Source organism: Paroedura picta, chromosome 2 (assembly GCF_049243985.1).
Source record: "Paroedura picta isolate Pp20150507F chromosome 2, Ppicta_v3.0, whole genome shotgun sequence".
Taxonomy (NCBI): Eukaryota; Metazoa; Chordata; class Lepidosauria; order Squamata; family Gekkonidae; genus Paroedura; species Paroedura picta.
Genome location: NC_135370.1, coordinates 160749899 through 160765691, shown reverse-complemented (window position 1 = coordinate 160765691; position 15793 = coordinate 160749899). Strand labels below are relative to the sequence as shown.

Below are 15793 nucleotides of genomic sequence, written 5' to 3'. Positions count from 1 at the left end.
AGCCCCGGGGCTCCATGGAAGCTCCCCAGAGGCTCCCTGGCCTTTCTCCTATATTCTGCCTTAATGGCCTCTGCCACAAGCTATTCCCAGCATTAACGTGAAGGCAGGGAACCAGCCGCTCTCATTGACATGGGAGTCACATTCTCATTTAGTTACCATGCTTGGCAAAGGGGGTGGAGCCTGAATACCTAGTTTTGTCTCAAACTGCCTCCTTTCTTTCCCCCCCCCCCCCAAGACCTCCTTGGGTGTGGCAAGGAGGCATGGCCAGCTGACATCACTTCTGAGCCAATTTTGGGCCTCCTTGAAGCCTGAAAAATATTCCAGAGGCTTCTCCACAGTCAAAAGGTTGAAAAAGGATCATTATTCTTAATCAAACCCAGCTGACTGCAGTGGTAGGTAACTGGTTGGTTTAAATTCTGTTAGGGCCCTGATGTTCTCAGGGGGTTCATTCCACCAGGCAGTGGCCAAGGCTGAGAAAGCCCTGAAACTTGTCAAGGTCAGTTGGATTTATCTTGGGCCAGACGATTCACTGGCACTGAGCAGAGCGCTCTCTGGGAAACATATTCAGATAGGTACACAGGACCCAGACTGCATATGACCTTGAAGATCAAAATCAAAACCTTGAAGTGAAATATGGAACTCTACTGGGAGCCAATGTGGCTGCCACAATACCAGTCTAATATGGGCCCTCCATGGTGTTCTTGTGAGGACCTGTACAGCAGCATTCTGGACCAGTTGTAATTTCTGGATTGGGGTCGAGGGTAGGCCAGCATACAGTGCATTACAGCAATCTAATCTTGAGATGACCATCATGCAGATCATTGTAGCCAGGTGTTCAGGGAGTGCTAGTAGCTAGTAGATAGGGTGCTAGTAGCTTATCCTGGCGAAGATGGAAGAACGGCAGCTTTGCTACTCTTGTTATTTAATTTGTTTGTATCCTGTTTTTCCCCCCAATGAGGACCCCAAGTGGCTTACATCATTTGCCTCTTCTCCATTTTATCCTCCAAATAACCTTCTGAAATAGGTTAGGCTGTGTGTGATGGCCCCAGATCCCAGCCCAACTCTCTGAACTGCTACACCACACTGGCTCTCAACACCAATGCAACATCGGGGGAAGACCTTGACCTTGCTCTGTTTTGTTGGTCTGTCCAGTACTTTGGTTGCCTGCTGTGTGAGCAGGCCATTGAAGCAGATTATTTAATTTATTTATTTCAAATGTGGCAAACATAAAAGTATTTCATCATTTTAAAAGCATATAAAATAAAGTATATATTCATGGTGGTTGTTCTGGGCCGTCACACACAATGGCCAGCCTCCGGATGGTCTTCTAGCTAGCCTAGTAATAGAGTAGAAAGCCCCCCCCCCCAATTGGAGACATTTGCTCCCTCTTTGCCGTTGCCTTGAGAAGAACATTCTTGGTTAGTTCTGCCTTTTTGTCAAAAGATGTCTTTATTATTTTTTTTAAATGTTCCATTTGTTCGACGAAGATGACTCATACGGATGAGCACTGTCGTCTGTGCCTTGGGGGAAACCACAATGTAGCAGCATGAAAGATCTTCCAGCAATTCATTCTGAAGGCCCATGTAGAACGTGCCTCCCAACTCAAAGCCAATTTGCGGGAGAAGGTTTTATCCACCTTGGTTAACCTGCCAGCCAGAATATATGCCCGGCTGAAAAGCCCGTCTTTTCAGCCCCAAATGCAGACTGCATTTCCTGCCCTCCACCTGTCATTCCGGTCCAATCAGTTCCAAGAGCTGATACAAACTGTAGTCATTCTGGGTCTCCAGAATTGGCCCCACCGAGGTCTCCTTTAGAACCACCACCAAAGAAACACAAATTGGAATCTAAACACAAGGGCCAATAGTCAATCTTTAGATCCAGTCTCCCCAGAGTCAAAAGGGGCAACTTTAAAAGAACAAACAAAATCTCTAAAATCTACCATTGAAGTCAGTGGGCACCATGCCCCCATGCATTCCTCCTTCCAGCAGCCTCACTCCAGCACAGTCTACATTTGGATGAGACCCGGCTACTCAGAATGATGCAAGCACACTTGCTGCCATCCCACTCTGGGCTATAGAGAATGGCCTTCTGGAATCACAGATGGAACCGAGAGGTTATAATGTAAGGCTGATGGACAGACCATATATATCTACATGCTGGACACATCATTCGGGTCCATCAGGAAGGAAGACTGCAGATCTGTTGTTAGTTCTGATGTAGCTTTGGAACCATCACTGGGGCTGATTGTGTACGGAGGAAAAGGCCGAGGGGGTGGTCATATGGAAGTGGGGCAAAACCTCACTTATACATGACATAGCCACTGGGCACGCCCCCTCCCGGGCATACCATAGATCAGGCCCTCAGTTGGTCTGGGCGAAGGGAACACGGGAGAATTTGTGTTCCCTTAGCCACTATGGGGGCCAACACGCCTGGCCCTCAGGAGGCTCCTCCCTGCCCTACAGTGGCCCAGAGGGGGCAAAGAATGCTCTGGTCAGCTTTGCCATGCTGCGTGGTGGATGGGGGCATTCATTTTTATTTTCCTGCAAAATAAAGAACCCCCACATGGGAGGCCCTGCACGGCAGAACTAAGCTGCTGCTGTTTTGTTTCCTGGGGGGACACTTTTTAATGGAACATTAGGTGTCCCACTGAACTATGTCCTCCATGTGGACACAGACTTCTGCAGAACATGCAGCTCTGCAGCAACACACTACCACGCAGCCACTGTTGTGCAGAATCGCCCCTGGTGATACAGTGGGAGATCAGGTTCTGATGACAATGTCCTTAGACATACAAGTCACTTCAGTTGACATTAGACCTAAGGACAAAATGACCCAAGGGCACTCTATCCACTCCTTGTAGAAAGTTGTGTTGTAAATATGTCTCTACTGTCTACTGGGGATGTTCTTTGGGACTCTGATCCTGCAAGGTAATAGTGCTTGTCTGGTAGTAGGAAAGGCTAGAGAGCAGGGGCTGATTTTACCCAGGACTGTGGTTGTGCCCCCTGTATTGTATGTGTGTATCACACTAGCATAACACAGCACTGCCTGTACAGTGATACGTGTGTGTAAAATGCTGTTAAAAGGTAAAGGTATCACCTGTGAAGCACCGAGTCATGTCTGACCCCTCTAGCGTTTTCATGGCAGACTCAATACGGGGTGGTTTGCCAGTGCCTTCCCCAGTCATTACTGTTTACCCCCCAGCAAGTTGGGTACTCATTTTATTGACCTTGGAAGGATGGAAGGCCTTGAGCCGGCTGCTGGGATTGAACTCCCAGCCTCATGGGCAGAGGTTCAGACAGCATGTCTCCTGCTTTACCACTCTGCGGTAAAGAGGCTCATTAAAATGCTGTTACGTTACAACAAACATATGGTGACCCCCATCAAGGGCCTTTCAAGGCAAGCGAGAAGCAGAGGTGGTCAGCCAATGCCTTCCTTTGCAGAGTCTTCCGTGGTTGTCTCCCAAGTGCTGACCCTGCATTGAGCAGAGGGTTGGGCTAGATGGCCTGTATGACCCCTTCCAACTCTTTGATTCTGTGCTTTGCTTTCAAGGTCTGATGAGATCGGCTATACTGTGCTGTCTTCCCTCCTGTACAGAGTTATGCTGCCAGTATCCCTGCAGGGCACTCCATTATGTACTTTTTACATGCTTGAACAGCTGATGACTTTTAAGGGAGAAAGTGTTGTGCTAAGGAAAAGCAGAGCACGTTTATGTGGAACAGGATGTAGAGAACCATTTGCAATAGTCATGGCTTGAAGCATGGGATTCCTTTTTTCTTGCTTACCTCTATGGGTCGCATTTTCCTTGCGTCCCCAGTTAGGGAAGCAGAAGATCCTTTTTTGTGCTTGTGTCCTGAGGTAGAGTTCTTCTAAGCAAAGCCATGTTATAAATACGCTAGCCACAGTTGGTTTGTTTGCGGTCTCTCCCCTTGCTGCTTGTGCTCCCTTTTTGTTCAACGTGCCCTTTCTCTAGAGTTTCCTTCATCAATGTTCCTCTTTGTAGCTTTTCAGTGTGCCTTGCACAAGTCTAAGATACATAGCCCCATGCCACACACCCTGTTGATACAGGCGCCTTGGCTGCAGTCTATATAGCAGCTGCATGCTTAGCTGGGATCCTCTACACTGCACATTACATCTACCACATGGTCATCAAGGAGACTTGGACCAAGACACCTGCCATGAGTTCCCCAAGGGAAGTCATTTCCAAAGTGCAACAGGGGCCAGTTCAGCTCAGGATCCATGTGTGGTTGGAGACAGGACTCCTGCCTTCCACCTACACCTTTTTCCTGACTCAAAACAGTCTGTGGACATTATTTGCCCTTGGGGGAGCTCCACTGGATGCCATTTGTAGTGTCCTGATACAAGTCATCATGGCAGTCACGTGGTAGATGTAATGTGTTGTTTGGCTCTTTACGTTATGCTGTGGTTCGGGCCTGCAGCAAGAGTTATAGGACAGATTGTTTACACTCTCTCTAAATCCTATGGGAAGTTCTCCAGCGAGGCCAGGGTTGGCACTGGCATAATATTCGGCAGGGGCTGGCATCCAAGATGGAAAGGACACCAAATGCTCCCAATGCCTCCCAATTCTGTGCCTGTTCCGGGGTTAAACCAGCCTGGCACCGGCATGGTGCTGGCATTGCTTGGGGACATATTGGTATTTCTCAGCCTTATGCTATTGTACGGCTTAGTTGGTATCCTAAGCTACTCAGAAACAGGATTTGGGCTTTTGTTGTTTTTGAAGGAAACATCTGTATAGATGCAGTGCTTAAAATTATTTAAAAAGTCCCTTAACAAACTGAGTTTTCAGGTTGTGGGGAATTTCTCTCCCCTGCCCACTTTTAAACTCTGCACCCAAGCGGCAATTGTGGGTTTCCCGAGCTGTAACTTGGCTGTAGCTGGCAAAACGACAGGAATTAAAACGACCAGAATTTCCTGACAGTTAGAGAGGTTTCTCAGTGGAACAGGCTTCCTCGGGAGGTGGTGGGTTCTCCATCTTTGGAGATTTTTAAACAGAGGCTAGATAGCCATCTGACGGAGAGGCTGATTCTGTGAAGGCTCAAGGGGGTGGCAGGTTAGAGTGGATGAGTGATAGGGTTGTGAGTGTCCTGCATAGTGCAGGGGGTTGGGCTAGATGACCCAGGAGGTCCCTTCCAACTCTATTATTCGATGATTCGATGCTTCTGTGACTAGACCACGGCCACACAGCCTGGAAAACCCACAACCTCCAGTTGAGTCCAGCCATGAAAGCCTTTGACAATTCATTCGCCGCCCAAGGTTATTGCAGCCGTGACCCTGCCTCTGATTACAGGCCCTGCCAGCCGTTCAAGATCGATCTTCCCTAATTTAGTTTAAAAGCCGGACATAGCAGCATGTCATTAAGTTTGTAAAAGCCAACGGCTGCATCTGATGGGCAGCCACCAAGAGATCGTGACTGCCAGCAGCTATGAGCCATTTTCATTTCTGGCCCCATCTCAGAGCCCTTGCAGCAGGAGCAACAGGGGTCATCAGCATCTGATCTGTCTCTGTGTGAGGGGATGACAACGCTGTTTTATCGCCTGGCACATCCAGTAACCTTCCTTGGTCATGTCTGCTGCCCTACATTCTGCTGAATGTAGCCTCTTATCAGATCACAAACCGTCTTGTCTGGCAAAACTCAACTGAGCGTGGGTTGTTTTCTTTTCCACATTGTCTTTTGCAGCTCCCACAGATCCCCCTTGTCCCCCTGAAGACACCTGGTGGCCAAGCCCAGTTCTAATTATTGCAGCATGCTGCACCACACCAGTGTTCCTCTTTCTAGTTTTCATCATTTGCTACAAAGCCATAAAAAGGTAAGACTCTTCTCTCTCTGTTTATGCATGCGGCCCGTATCAGAGTGCGTTCCTTATCCAAGCTGCAGGAAGAGTTGTTTTAGAAGTAAACACTGGACTGTCAGATGGAAATCTACCTTTCAAAATGCTAGGTGTCCATAAAAAAGATTCACAGTGCCTGAGCAGTGACCCTTGCTGCTGTCTTCTTAGCAAATTCCTACTGTGTCCTTCCTTCCTCCCTCCCTCCCTCCCGCTTTCCTTCCTTCCTTCCTTCCTCCCTTCCTCCCTCCCTCCCTTCCTCCCTCCCTCTTTCCTTCCTTCCTTCCTTCCTTCCTTCCTTCCTTCCTTCCTTCCTAATCTGTGGGACTTGGGGTCCCTTGCTTGTTCTTCTCCCACAAGAAGGAACAGGTTTTTCCTTGCATTCCAGGTCATACACCATTTCCATCCTATGGCTACATCACTGCATTATAGAGAGTTGGCCTTGTTCATTTGAAATATTAAGATAATATATTCCCTTGGCAGTGCAGGATCTACTGCAGCACTGTGTCTTCCTGCACCGCTGAGCCTCATTGGAGGAGCTTGCAGCATGGATCCTCCCCCATACCATAGTGGGTTAATGCTGACTTGTGGAGGACCCACAGTATGACCTCTATAGCCTCTGTCACTCATTTTGGTTTTCTGCTGGTGCCTGACCTCTAGTTGCCTGGGAGGATGGCCAGCAGGCACCTCCCTGGATAATAGTCTTTGTACGTTTTTATTAGCGCTTTTCCAAGTTCTTATCTAAGAAAGCTGACTTGTTTTTCTCTGCCACTGGGTACCAGGTGTCAAGATACGGCTTGGCTTTTCACTCAGTGTTTAGGGATGTAGCTTTGATGATGATATTCTCAACATAGCCAGCAATTTAGATAAAAGATGCTCAGTGTTACCTCTGTATCATCTTGGATTCTGGCTAGCTTCTGTGTGTATGTGTGTGTTTTGAGGCCCAGCAGGTGGAAGCTTTACCTGCTATTTCTGTAAGTTAGATGAATTATTGAAATCTCCTTGTAAGCAAACCTGGTCCGTGCATATTGTTTCCTTGGGATGCTGCAAACCTTGGAGCTTCTGGCCAGGTCTTCAAACATGAGTGCAGAATTTCTCAGATTACATGGCAATGCTATGCTGGTTCCCATTCTGCAAAAGTAATGTAGGGATACCACAGATGAACAGATTTCCCACATAAAGGGTGTCTTGCTGAACTGTACAAATATTTTGAGTGCTCCACATGTGCAATAGGTTCCCGATGCAGAAGGCATGCCAGCGCCAAGACTTGCATGGAACTCCTTCCCTGGCATGGTCATCTGTCTTGTATAGAGATCCAGCATGACATAGTGGATAGAGTACCAGACTAGGATCTAAGAAGCTCAGGTTCAAATCTCCACTGTGCTAAGGAAGCTTGGAGATGAGAATGAAACTACTTTGGTTACCCTTTGGGGAGAACAGCAGGGTATAAATAAATTAGATAAATAAGTAAATATGATCTTATCGAGCATTTGAATGGCCCTCTGGACTCTGTAATAATATAGATGTGGTACATGGTATTTTACTTGTCTGTTTTGAATAGAAATTTTGGGGAAATTTACAATAGTGTGAAACATAAACTTATTTTACTGCTTTAACAACATAGCATGCATCATTTATAACTTGCCTAGGATGAAAAACTATTATTTGACATATTTATGGAATTTAAAAGTTTATAAATGCCTTCGTTTTCTAAAAGAACATTTGCAAATGTACCCCCAGTGGTAGAGAACATTGCAAGCTCCTGTACCCCATGCTACCTGACATCTACCTACCTCTCCGGCTCACTGAAAGAGGTAGCAGCATACTGGATATTCCCAGGCCTGAAAAAAAATGAACCAAAGCAGATTTGGAAAATGGTCGCGGAACTCTCAAAATTTCACAACAATAGTAATAATGTCCATTCTGAAGTACCAAAGCAAAAAATTAAAACCGTTTTTGAAAGTGCACACCCCTGTTTCACACCTTATTGACTTTCCCTTTGGCTTGCCCCCCTTTGTAGCCATCTGAGCTAATGGTCATCACCCCATCTTGTGGTTTCCGACTGCATAACTCAGCTATGCGATGTATGAAGAAATGCATATTTCGTGATCCTACTGCCCTTCGACTTTATTGGATTACTCTGTGTTCTAGTAATACAAGACGAGAGAGTCTCTCTATTCCATCTTCCTTATTTTTTTTATAACTATATGATAATAAACCATTATAAAAATAATACAACAGCAGTGGTGATGGCCTACCTTGAGTTGCTGCAATGATGGAAATGACAGGAGCTTTAAAGTTTTGGGAAATTATGAATTTATTGATTAACTAGGCTTTGAAGGGACGGGGACCGCCTGGGCGACTCCCCTGTCTCCCCGCAGGACCGCCTGGGCGACTCCCCTGTCTCCCCGCAGGAAGGCTTCTCCGCCGGCCCCCCTCCCTGGCGTTCCGGCGGCAGGAAGCCTCTCCTGGCTGTGCCCCTCCCCGACGAGTGGGCGGCTTCTGCACGGGCCTACTCTGAGGCCCGCGGGAAGCCTCTCCCGACTGCCCCCATCCCCTGCATGGAAGCTTTGGTCGGCGGCCGCCTACCTGGAGTTTCCCATGGGGTGTGTGTCGAATGGCAGAGGGACCAATTGTTGGCCCCTGTTTCCTACCCTGGACTGAGCCCACCCACACACCCCTTACTCTTTTATTTATACCGCGGAGTGGTATACAGATTTAAATATTTTTATTCAGCTTTTCTCCTGCAATTCAGAACTGAAAGTACTTTAAATAAACCTTCTACCCCATTACAATTCAAAACCAGGAGAGCAATATTATCCCAATAGAAATACTGGAAATTATGAAGCATTCTGAAATATTTCCTCATTTTGAATGAATGAATGCTTTTAAGAAACATATGTAATAAAAACATTTTATTGAAGATAATGGAGGATAATGTATATGCTATAGAGGATAATGTGATCTATTTTGCCCACAGTTAATGTGCTATAATGTGTACACCTCTAATATATCTTTGAAGAGTTACCTTGTGTATTTTTAGGGTATGCTGGTAGTCCTATTGTGATTATATGGACTTTTAAAATCCAAATTATACAATTCTCTTGTTTCACTATAAAAGTAGTTTTGTATTTTCACCTTTGATTTTCTCCCCAATGCCTTTCATTGCTTTAGGATGCTTTGGGCTGATCCTGCGTTGAGCAGGGGATTGGACTAGATGGTCTATATGGCCCCTTCCAACTCTGTGATTCTATGATTCTAAGAAGCAAAAGCATACATGTGCTGAGTTGGCATAGCTGCCGCTGTTTTCAACCCTCAAGTATTGGTTATAGTCACAATTTTGCTTGAACAAAATGAAGGCAAAATTAACACCCAGAAAATAAATTTTATATATACATTTTCCATTTTACCCTGTTAAAGCAGTTAAATAAATTTAGGTTTGCAGCTATTGCATATATTTTAGTTCTCCGTTCCCCAATTTTTAAACATTAAATTTGGGAATAAATTACTGTCAAGTGGCTATCAGAAACATATATACACACACACCCATCCCCTAGTACTCACAATCTTTCCTCAGTCCTCCTTTCCCAGGGATTCTTGCAATTTACAGAATCAGTAAGAGCCAAACTAAATATTATAGAGAACAGAAGAGTTGGTTCTTATATGCCACTTTTCTGTACCCAAATGGCTTACAGTCGCCTTCCCTTTCCTCTTCCTACAACAGACAACTTGTGAGGTGGGTGAGGCTGAGAAAGCCCTGATATTGCTGCTAGGTTAGAACAGCTTTACCAGAGCCATGGAGAGCCCAAGGTTACCCAGGTGGTTGAATGTGGGGGAGTGCAGAATCGAACGCGGCTTGCCAGATTAGAAGTCCGCACTCCTAACCACTACACCAAAGAACTCTGCCTCAGGGGATCAAGCCCTTACAGCATTCTAAAGTCACTTCAAAATGGTGACTCATGGTGACCACTAGTCACATTTAGTTTGGCCCTAAGAGAAACACACTTTAGAAGCTTTTGAAACTGGCAAGCCTGATGCATCCTGTTTTCTCTCCCTTTCCTTTCTTTTCCTTCTACTTTAAGGGATGGTGCATTCAGGATGATGTCCTTTTTTGGTTTTAGCAATTTGTCCCAACTTCTTGTTAATGTTCTTCTACTTGTTCTTCACACTGAGAAGATAATTCAGAACAGATTTGGGGGTGGGGTGGGGAAATATCCCACTATTTGGGTACAAGGAAAGTCCCAAATGTAAATAAATCCAGTGCAATCTGAGATCTGCAAAGAAATGAGTTTGTGAGATAATTCCTTGCCCAAAGGATTGGTATATTCTCTCCAAATATACTCAGAAGAGACAGCAACAGATGTGGAAATTCTTTTACTGTCAGGGGGTCACCGAAAATACATTATCTCAGAAAACACATCTCATTACTGCTCTAGCCTTCAGTAAACACTGGCTCAGATCTGACTTAAGAGCCAGTTTGGTGTAGTGGTTAGGAGTGCAGACTTCTAACCTGCCGAGCCGGGTTCAGTTCCGCGCTTCCCCACATGCAGCCAGGTGGGTGACCTTGGGCTCACCACAGCATTGATAAAGTTGTTCTGTCCAGCAGTGATATCAGGGCTCTCTGAGCCTCACCCACCTCACAGGGTGTCTATTGTGGGGAAAGGAAAGAGAAGGTGAATGTAAGCCGCTTTGAGACTCCTTCGGGTAGAGAAAAGTGGCATATAACAAGCAATTCTTCTTCAGTGATATCAGGGTTCTCTCAGCCTCACCTCCCTCACAGGGTGTCTGTTGTGGGGAGAGGAAAGGGAAGGCGACTGTAAGCTGCTTTGAGACTCCTTCGGGTAGAGAAAAACGGCACATGAGAACCAATGATTCGTCCTCCTCCTCCTCCTCCTTCTGCTCCTTAGGGAGGGAATGCCATAATTTTGGTACAACAGCTGAGAAGGCCCGTTCTTGGTTTGCTACTCCTCTAGCCTTAGATCAACCTTTCTAAATGTTTTCACCATTGAGAAACATTCTTCAGGCTTCGACAAACCCCAGTAGTGGTGTGATCGTGCAGAATATGCTTGGGAAACCTAGCTGTGTACATGCCCATCCAAGGCCCCTCCTCTTCCCACTCCCTCCAGGCCCATCACTGGCCATTTTGGGAGGGAAGGCAAGTCAACATGGCTATATATGGTCATGTCACCTGATAAATGTTTAACAAATTTAAAAAGTATATAAAATCAATTTATTCCCACCTCTTTGGGATTGGGGGGGGGAGTATTTTTTAAGCAAATAACATCAAAATAGCAGTGGAATTGATAGTGCCTGTCTGCTAAACCAGGGGTAGTCAACCTGTGGTCCTCCAGATGTCCATGGACTACAATTCCCATAAGCCCCTGCCAGCAAATGCTAAACAATCCCCAAGTTTCAAGTGGATGAGACTCTCCGGTCCAGTTCTTTGGGCCCCTGAACAAGTTACCCTTGTCCATCCTCTATTGTTAACTATCTGGGGGGAGAGGGAATGCTAAGCTTTCTCCAGGGCAAAGAACAGCCAAAGATATAAGAGCCAGCTAAGCAACCACTGACCCAAAGCCTCTCAATGCAAACACAGCCAGCAGTTGTTTTAGTACATCCCCTTCACACTGACCCAGAGGGTCCAACGTAAACCAACTTGAGCCAAGAATGTGATAGTGCAAGACCAACAGAACAAATTTCAAAGCACAGAAACCAAGCCAAACCTAACCAGCAAGCCAATACTAGTCCTGGCAAGAAAACACTGACACAGACATACAGTAAAATTAATTAAAAATTAATAAAATTAATGAAAGACAGGGTTGTGGTAGAGAAGAAAAATGTAAGGCCTCCCACACAGGTTGTTGTTGAATTGAAAGACATGAGGCCTTCTGCACAGGGTTGTTGTGCAGATGAAACAGGCGACAAAAGAACCTCCGCAACAGCATGCAGTTTCGTTCGCAGAATAACACTGTGCAGTGGCCTCAAATCTGCAGAGTTGCAAAGAAGAAATACACATGGCTTGGTTGTGTCTAACCCCCGGCCAGAGCAGTATTTTAAGTGAGAAGGGGCTTTTCTGTGGCCTCCCTGTCAGCCGTTTGGCAGAAGGAGAAATCCCCCCCCCAAAGGAATGCCCTGAGGTTCCCCTGCGTTGCTCTCAGAAACGCCTCAGTCGGGGACTGTTAAAGGCTCCTTCCCAGCAGGCCTGAAGGGAGGGGGCGGGAGCACACTCACCCAGCCTCCTGCAGCTCTGTCAGTGTTCTGAGGCAATTTACAGTTGGACATGATAGTTAGGACAGCCTTGGGGTGAAAAGGGCTGCCGCAGCCTGTCTAAACCTCATCCCCCTTGGCAGCCCTACTGACCTCCTCTCCCTGCGGTGGTCAGGAGCAGACTGGCAGTGATGTCTCCAGATTTCCCCTGGCTGGGGTGAGTGGGTGGGATGGAACTCTGGTCTTTCCTGGTCAGGGCCCAATCGGAAGGCACTTTGCGCTTTCCGATTGGCCCCTCACTCAATTGACTGGAATTCTTGTCAGTCTGGGGCCAAGGGGCCAATCGTTGGCCCCTGTTTTCTATCCTGGACTCAGCCCATCACCCTTAGCCTTACTGTTTTATTTATACCACTCCCCGAGCAGTTTACAGATACCTTGGAATGCGGGGAGTGGCATTTACCAGTATTCCAGAAAATCCCAGATACGTCCGCATACCTGAGTATATCAGGAGAATAACAATAAGGACGGGATATTGGAATGGAAATATCCAAACACATATCTCTACTGTAGTATCATAGGACTGTAAAATAGGATTGTCTACCAGGTTGGGAAATTCCTGGAGATTTTTGGGGTGGTGCATAGAAAGGCTGGGATTTGAGAAGCACGGAGATCTCAGCAGGGCATAATACCATCAATTCCACCATGCAAAACAGCTGTTTTCTCCAAGGAACTGATCTCTTTTATCTGGAGATCTGCTGTAATTTCCAATAAATCTCCAAGCCCAGCTTTTAGATTGGCAGCTGTACTTTAAGAGGTGTTTCTTAGTCACCTCAAATGCTGTTTCTTGACTCAAATCATGTTGGCTAGGCGCTGGTTGCACATCTCATCAAGTGTGGCTGAGGAATCCAGGCCAAACTCCAACTGAGGTGGAATTTTGTACCATCTCTACAATTTCATGAGCTTACACTGACAGGATGAGTCAGCTGATAGTAACATTTGTGGTCACACAACCAGTACATCCATGTAGCTCTCACACGAGGAAGTGTTTATATTCAGTATAGGAACATTTCTGTCACATTTACTTGAATAAATGGGGGAAAATAGAAAATCATTAATTAAAATGACCTTGGATGAGGGACCAGTGTCGCTCAAAAGTTATTTATGGATTCCAAGCAATGGCCTATTTGTATATTATAGTCTAAAGCAGGGGTAGTCAAACTGCAGTCCTCCAGATATCCATGGACTGCAATTCCCATGAGCCCCTGCCAGCAAATGCTGGCAGGGGCTCATGGGAATTGCAGTCCATGGACATCTGGAGGGCCGCAGTTTGACTACCCCTGGTCTAAAGACTGCTGTCATAGCCAAAATTTTCGCCATCATCAATCCACATCACTTCAACCGACACAGTGAAGCCATTTAGAGGAGCGGGCGATGTATTTCTTTTCTGATCTAGATTTGAATCCAGATCTGGTGAATGGAGCTTGGACTTTCAAAAGCTTATCCCCTGGGAATCTTGTTCGGCTCTAAGATGCTATTGTCCTCAAATCTAACTCTTCTAGTGCAGACCAACAGAGCTCCTCCTCTGAAACTCTTTGTTTTCTGCCGTCTTTCTATCGTTTAAGTACTCAGTTCAGAGAGTGCAATGGAAAATCCCAGGGGAAAGCCAGAAGTTTGTTGAGAACCAAAGTTAAAACAACACATGAGATGAGATAAAGGGGCATGCTTTAAAAAAAAAAAAACAAATTTGCTGAGTTGGTGCAATTTTTATTGTTAAAGGTTCTCGAGATGAAAGCAAGCGGATCAAAACCTCTTCTCTTGTTCTGTAATGTAGCTGTCTCCAGGGATATTTAAAGGAGAGCAGACCTCTCTTTCCCAGATTTCTGTGCCCTTTAATCATGTGTTCATTAGAATTGTTTTGGGAGATACTCAGGACTAATTTCATATTAGTATGCAGAGGGGGGGTGGGAAACCCTGCCTTTTAAGTATCTCCAGTATAACCACACGTTAAATATGACTTTTTCAGCAGCCTGTTTTACCTAGGGAAGTGACTTTTTGCCCCCATTCAATTGGTAGCAAAATTGATCAAAGGATTTCCTGACAGAATTCTATTGCTGAGTAGGCAATAGAACAGGGGCTAAGGGTCCCTCCCCACAGAGGTGTGCCACTCAGTAATTTTGGCTGAGCCTCAGTGTGTATTTCTGGGCACTGAGGAAAACTATCTCCACTTCCTCAGAGAGGCCTTTATCTTCAGACGATAGTTTAAAATAACATCTATTGCTTTGCAGAGAAAATCATAGGACAGGGTCGATGTGGTCCAATAGTTCAAACCTGAAAAAATAAGAATAATTCATGGTTCCCCTGAATCTCCTTTACATTAGCAATCTGGTCTATTTAAATCAGTCACAGGACCAGCCCTCAGATTAGGCAGAGTGAGATGGTCTTAGGGATGCCAGCTCTGGGATAGGAAATACCTGGAGACTTCAGGGGTGGAGCCAGGAATGGGCAGGAGTTGGGGGTGGGGAGGGTATTCAGTGGAGTATAATGCTATAAAACAGCCTTTTTCTCCAGGGGAAATGATCGATGTCACTTGGAAATGAGCTATAATTCCTGGGAATCCCCAGGTCCCATCTGGGGACTGGCATCAGCATTGAATAATTTAAAATTCTCATTTATTGAATGTGTTACTTTTTATTTTACTAAGTTGGCTCCCTCTCCCCGCCCGCCCCCCCCCGCAGTAAGAAACTTCCCAGGCCACAAGCTTAAGGCCCAGCAAGCTTCTTACTGTGGGAGGGGAGGAGAGGGAAGCAGGACTGCGCACGTGCAATGCACATGTGCCATGCGCGGCCGAAATGCGCATGTGCCATGCGCAGCCAAAATGCACATGCGTGGCACTTTTGCGCATTCGCACATGCGTGAAAGTGCCATGCATGCTCGAAAGTGCCATGCATGCACGGAAGTGCCGCATATATATATATATATATATATATATATATATATATATATATATATATATATATATATATATATATATATATATATATATATATATATATATATATATATATATATATATATATATATATATATATATATATATATATATATATATATATATTCAACACACATTTATCAGGTGATTTGACCATACACGGTCATGTCAACCTGCCCCCCCTCCTTACAAAATGGCTGATGGGGCCTGGAGGGGGTGGGCACATACACAGCTATACTTCCCAACTATATCCTGCATGATCTTGCCACTTCTGGGGTTTCTCAAAACCTGAAGGATGTTTCAAGGGTTTCTCAATGGCAAAACAGTTGAGAAAGGCTGCTCTAATCAAACCACTGTCAAATGGGAGCCATTGTGGGGAAGTTGGTTATACTGTGCTGGTGGTACTCATTAATGTTTGCATTGATTTCGACCAATTCCCCTTGAGACACACACACACCGCCCCCAAAAAGTTGCCAGCCAATACACCACACAAAACAAGCAAAAAAGTCCTGGTGTCAAGGTAGGATCAGGGGGACTAAAATCCTTACTCAGCTGTGAAGCATCTTGGGGGAACTCAGGCCAGTTACTCTTTCCCTCAGTAACCTATCTTGCAGGATTGTTGTAAGGGCAAAATGGAGGAAGAAAGAATCAGGTATGCTGCTCTGATCACCATCAAGAAAGGGTAGAATAAAATCCAGTGGACAGACAGAATACCTGCACAACAAAGGCTAGAGCAGAAATTCTTCTCACAGGA

General features: G+C 45.6%; 1 protein-coding gene across 6 annotated transcripts in view; it reads left to right on the top strand.

Annotated features, from left to right (window-relative positions):
• The window catches only part of PRIMA1 (proline rich membrane anchor 1), a 76005-nt gene that overhangs the window by 44003 nt on the left and 16209 nt on the right, over nt 1-15793 (top strand). For 3 of the 6 annotated variants that reach the window (XR_013228571.1, XR_013228572.1, XM_077323546.1), the window contains exon 3: nt 5696-5825. Coding sequence is in view for 4 of the 6 variants with exons in the window: in XM_077323546.1 (XP_077179661.1) it covers nt 5696-5825 (130 nt within the window). In the remaining 2 variants the exon portion in view is untranslated. Of the gene's footprint in view, nt 1-5695; nt 5826-7583; nt 13356-15793 lie in introns of those variants that run through there. The other 3 variants (XM_077323547.1, XM_077323545.1, XM_077323548.1) reach the window with 2 other exon arrangements.